Below are 6,000 nucleotides of genomic sequence, written 5' to 3' on the forward strand. Positions count from 1 at the left end.
CGTGCCTTGCGTGGAAAGAGATGATTAAATTTGGACTTTGCGAGATTAAAAAACATTAAATCTGATTAATTTGGATATTAGATTGTTTTAAATTGATAGTTTCGGGTGTTAATGAGGAGGATATAGATTGGCCATTTTATGTAGTAATTATATAAAAACTACAAAGAAGTCAGTAAGAATCAGAAAACTATTTTAAATCAAAAACCTCAATTCCATTATAATAAGTATGCATATCTCATTTTTTCAAATACAAAGAATGGTCTAAATATAAATAGGTATTGTAAAAATAAATTCAAAGGAAAAGTAAGATTGAATAACTTCAAGACTTCAGAAATCGATGCTTGGAATCCTGCAATTAAAAAATTTCAATATATTAGGAATAACCAATGGATATATTTTATATATATTACTCATATAAAATAACAAACTTAAAATGCTATGCTTGCTGAGATTTGAAGAACTGAATCTCTGGGATGTTAGAATCAAACAAAATATCAGAACCACCTTCCATGTTTGTAACATAATTGAAACCACCTATAAAATAATATCGACAATAAGAACACAAACCAAAAAATTCTGAATATAAAATTAAAGATTGCAAATAAATATATTATACCGTCTCCCCACTCAATTCGCCATAACCTTAAAACAGTTACTACAACATATGCAGTATTAGCACGCCAGAATGCATTTAAACGATGGGCTAGAGCTCCATAAGCAACACACTGTATATGAGTGTACCTGATAATATCGGGAAAGTTATCAGTCAATATTACTTCTACAGCCATGGTCGTATTTAAAATTAACAGATGTATCAAATGAAAAGTACAAACCCGAGATTTATTAAGGAGAACTCCAACGAATACAGAATTGAGTTATAAATGTTGGCAGGTTGAGCTAGCTTAGTAGCTATAAGATCTCCTACACGCACCAATGCTCCACAAAGATCTACATAACAGTATTTTTTTTTCAGAGTTTAGTAGCATTAGTTAACAATCTAAGAAAGAGTACAAGATAGTTAACATACCGACGCAGTACATAGGATGATAAAGACCCCTCTTTATACCACGAAAGTTTGCACAGCATAGAAAGTTAGAACCGTTCACTGGTTGTATCTTCCTAAAAAATAGAGGGTTTGAATAAAATAAAATATTCAAAAAAAGAAAAGGAAAACAAAACCCAAATTAAATAGAGTGCACTGAAAATCCAATACTCAAACATAAAAGAAGGAAAGCTGAAAAAAAAACATCTAAAACGTCTATTCCTGGTTAAACTCATTTAGCCACTTTCCTCGGTCTTTTCCTTCTTGATTCCAGTACTACATGGAGACCTTGTTAAAGAATTCTGATCAACTGCTGCCTCCAAGTTATCAAAGAGCGTTCCTCTGCGTTTTGCGGGAGTGAGATCAGTTGGTTCACATTCTTGAGATGACTCATCAGAAACCATGACGGAACCCTTTACGAAAAACCAAATAGTAGATGACATATAATAGAAATATAGCTTGTAGACATGGCGCAGGGGGAAATATAGCATAAAGCAAAAGCAAACCTCTGTTGCATCAGAGAGGATGGAGTTGTCGCACGTATAGGTTACACTTGGTTTCTGGCAAGCTTATAAGTATACAGATTATAAAAATAACAGAGAAATGATAATAATAAAATTCAACGCAAAAGTCATTCAATTTACCTTTGGATAGACGATTGTTTGGAACTCAGTAATTATATCATGGTTGGTGATAATCTTACTGATTATGTAAGTGTCATGCTTATAGAGATAGTTTTCTCTTTCAATACCAACCTTGAACAAATGTCTTTCCAATCAAATTGTTAAGGGCAAGAGGTATAGCAGCCGGTTCCTCAATCTACACAACGATTTATATTATAAATGGCATCTATTGTAAGATTAACACCTATATTACCATATAAAATAATATAGATAGAATACCTCATCAGCATTGGGTCCAACCAGTTCAGTGCAAGGCTGATGAAGTAGCTGAATAGCAAGATTGTCGAATAAGAGGAATTTTGAATTTCCAGTACTGTCTAAAACAGTCAAATGCAGCTTGTATCTATATATAAACATTTGTTAATAGATTAATTTATACATGGTTTACGTAAAAATAAAATACCAGCAAGCCATATGAAACCTGTTAATACCTAGGTAGAAGCTTGGGATTCGAAACTTTGCATTTAGGACAATAGTATGTGAACAGTATGGGATCATCGTCATTCCCATCTTCATCAAAGTCATTAGGCACATTCAAAACCTTCTTTGCACACACTTTGCAACTTAAATAATACCATCCCATATCAGAATCAATGGCTGCAATGGTGCACATCACAATACACTTCTCAACCTAGCAAAAGAAAAAATATTTATTATTTCACATACAAAAACGTTGCCAAACAAAGTTGATAGAAAGAATTTATAATTAGAGTAATAACGAACATGTCTAGCGTCAGACAACTGAGATATGGTTTTCCTTGGTGTGTGGACAAAAAAATCATCCTTTTGAGAAACACCACAGCAAATAGACAATGGTTTAGGATCGACAATTGGTAAAACCAATTCGTCCTTCGGTAACCTAATAAGAAAGAAATAGGATGGATTGATTTCATATATACTTTTCCACCAAGATTAAAAATTAATATATAAACAAAAACACTAACACTGCAATAAAATCATCAACTTCCACCATAGGTGGATTAAGTGAGACATCAGAGACATTGTATGCATTGGATATGCTGCGCTCATCTGTCAAGGTAAACAAATGTATTAACTACTATATAATAAAGGTGCCATATGAGAGATATCACGACCAGGATATAAGAATAATAATATTATATATTTACAACTTGCCTTTCCAAACATTTATCTTCCCAAATCTGATGACAAAGATTATAGCATGGTTCCTACGCATTTGGATAGCTTCCATAACATCCGTTGCAAAAACACCCCACAAAACCGTCTGTAGACGTTCGTCACTATAAAAATATATGCTAAGTATGGAAGAAAAATTCCCAAGACAATCGAGTTAGACAAATAAAAGAGTCATAATATTACTTAGAATTTCTTAGTTCCAAGGAAATCTTGTTTGTGTCTTTCCCATTGACGGTGACAACTTCAATTGGGGATACTTCAACAATTTGCCCAATGACATCTGAAGAAAAAAAAAAACATTGCTGAACATATATTATTTTCTTATGACAAAAATATTATCTTAAAACAATAATTATTTTGAAAAAATACATACCAACCAAGTAGTCTGAATTGAGTGACCCATCACGTATATCACTGTAGGTAGCAGGATCAAACCCGGAAACCTCAATAGGAGACTCGCAACTTCTTACACGTGTGGTTTCAAGGAATGAAATCTTGTATGGGTGTTTAGTAGTTCGGTACGAACCATATGAGTGTCCCACTGAGAAGTTGATAAATATCTTAGAACTACCCTGCGAAAGAAATGGATCAAATTTAGTAACCAAGTCCTTCATCACAGATGCATGAATCTTCACTCCCTGAAAAATACATAGATGTAAAAGGATAATTAGAACTTATCTTTGATAAAAACATACAGTAATATGAACTTTAATAAAAACAATAACAAAATTACGTTAGAGTCGACCACCACCAGGTTAAGTAGAAAAAATTTAATAGTAGATCGTTAATAAATAAAAACGAAACTATAATAAATCGTTTTACTCACTCTTCATTTTTTAAGAGTAATGAAATCTTTTTCGTGTCCTTCCCATTGAGAGATATGATTCAACATGAGTTACCTCTACTATCTGACCCATAATATCTACAAAATAAGAAAAAAAACATAAGTATAATATTTGTGATCACGGTTAATGGTGAGAACATCAATTTCATTTAGACTTACCGATCAAGTATTCAGGGCTGAGAGTTCTGTACGGCAAATCGTCACAAAGTCGAATCCGAGTGGTGGCTTGGAACGAAATTTTGTAAGGATGCTTGGTTAATCGATAGGAGCCACATGCTTGAGAAAGCGAAAAATTGATGAATATCTTCGAATCACCTTCTTCGAGGAAAGATTCAAAGATCGGAACCACATCCTCATTAACAGTTGCTTGAATCGTATCCCCCTGTCATGCGTATCATTAAAACCATATAAATACCAATATATTTCAATAAAGTTTGCATAATAACAATGGACATATAAAACTGGATCATAATACCAAAACAACTTACATTTGAATCAATTAACACCATCTCAATACTGTCAATATCGCCTGCGGAGTATTGTCTCCATAGATGAATTATCTTGACCTTAATTTTCCACGTAGTTTTCGCAGGACTCAAGTCCATATCCTTGTCAAAATTAGTAGCCATCTTAACGTCTAACGTACTCTAGGTTATTTTTTTGGGATGGAGACTAATAGAGGCGAGGGTTAATATATTTACTATCGTATTAAGATTATGTTAGAATATACGTACCCTTAATAAATAAGGCAAGAACCTAGTTATTGTAAATGTGAAAATATCCTAAATTTATTACAACTCAAAATACACTTCCGGACCAAGCAATATAACCAACTTTCTATAAAACTTGGGTCTGTTAGATGTAACTAATAATCAAAATTGACATTTAACATAAATCAAAACATTACCAAAAATTCGTTACGTTATTAATTGATGTGACAAAACGAACACAATCTATATAGTCTTACGCCATATCTATATAGTCTTACGCCATAGAGTTTTATATGTCGCTTTTCATTTTTGTATGAGACATATGTGCATGTGAAGTCCATTGCATGTACCTTAGGATACTTTGATTGTCAAGCTCGTAAGTGTATCTAACCAAGAATATTGAAATCGTAGGTACTATCTAGGTACTTTGCATGTACCTAATAATCATATCCTTTGGGTTGTATTCTAAAGACATTCTATATAAAAATTGGACGGTTAATATTTTCTAACATGTTTGCATGGATCTGCATCCAAACTTTTAAAGAGCCGTGTTTTGAGGAGGATCTCAATCACACCACTTATGCATATGTGCTCGAAAAATAATTTCCGAAACCGCATTGATCTTTACCAACCAAAAATATATGTTAACATCAAAACCTTTAACATCAAAACCATTTTAGACAAATTGAGATCCTCCTCAAAACGGAGATGAGAACGCATGAGAACGCATGCGAGCCACATGAGTTTGTTTATCACAGCCATCATCTGTTTCTTGGCCTTGCTCTCTATCACCACCACCGACGTCTGATCCACCACAACTGCCAAGGAGATGAAGAGTGCGATGGAGTCAAAGATGAAGAATATTATGAACGGTGTCGTTGATGCAATGTTGGCTTCTCCTAATGAATGTCCATCTGGAAGGTTGCCTGTGTCTTCTACGTACTGACCCGGGACAGTGAAGATAGCTGCGAACGCCACGGTAGCTATCAGCACGGCGACGACAGTGGTTGAGTTGATCGCGTTGTTGAGACCTTCCGTGTGCATTTTGTTGAGCACTTTTGCGATTCCTTGAACGCGTCTTCTGGTCTGGCGCGTATGCTCAAGCTGATTATGAACCTCATGCTTGATATTGCTCACCGTCTGTTTCAGCTCACGAGCAGGGTTAGTAGCCCCTGAGGGCTTAATGGTCTTGGCGCTGGGGACGCCGTGCTTCTGCAAGATGAGAGCCACCTCTGGATTCCCAACCTTCTCCACTGTGTCGAGCGCCGTTTCGCCTGTTCTGTTAACAGCTTTTGTGTCTGTTATGTTGTTGTCTAGCAGCAATTTGACGATATGTGATCTGCCTTTTCTAGCTGCGATGTGCAGCGCAGTGTTTCCCTTTGTGTCTGCTATATTGATAGAGGATCTATCCGCTTTGATAAGCTCCTCTACGACCTCCACGTTTGTTCCTTTGGCTGCCATGTGAAGCGCCGTTTGGCCTTTCTTGTCCATCCTTAATGCGATAGCTGGCTCTGATGCTAATAGAGCCTTGACGACCTTCACGTGCCCGTTTCTTGACGCAGAGTG

At 35.4% G+C, this 6,000-nt stretch overlaps 1 protein-coding gene across 1 annotated transcript; it reads right to left on the bottom strand.

Moving 5' to 3' along the window:
* Window positions 1–4,686: 4,686 nt before the first annotated feature.
* LOC106383641 (ankyrin repeat-containing protein At5g02620-like) lies at window positions 4,687–6,000 on the bottom strand (the record flags this gene model as incomplete). The annotated part of the gene is made up of 1 exon (XM_013823718.2): window positions 4,687–6,000. A coding segment is annotated over one exon (942 nt), but the record flags the coding sequence as incomplete, so codon positions are not given.

Source organism: Brassica napus, chromosome C4, assembly GCF_020379485.1.
Source record: "Brassica napus cultivar Da-Ae chromosome C4, Da-Ae, whole genome shotgun sequence".
Lineage (NCBI taxonomy): Eukaryota > Viridiplantae > Streptophyta > Magnoliopsida > Brassicales > Brassicaceae > Brassica > Brassica napus.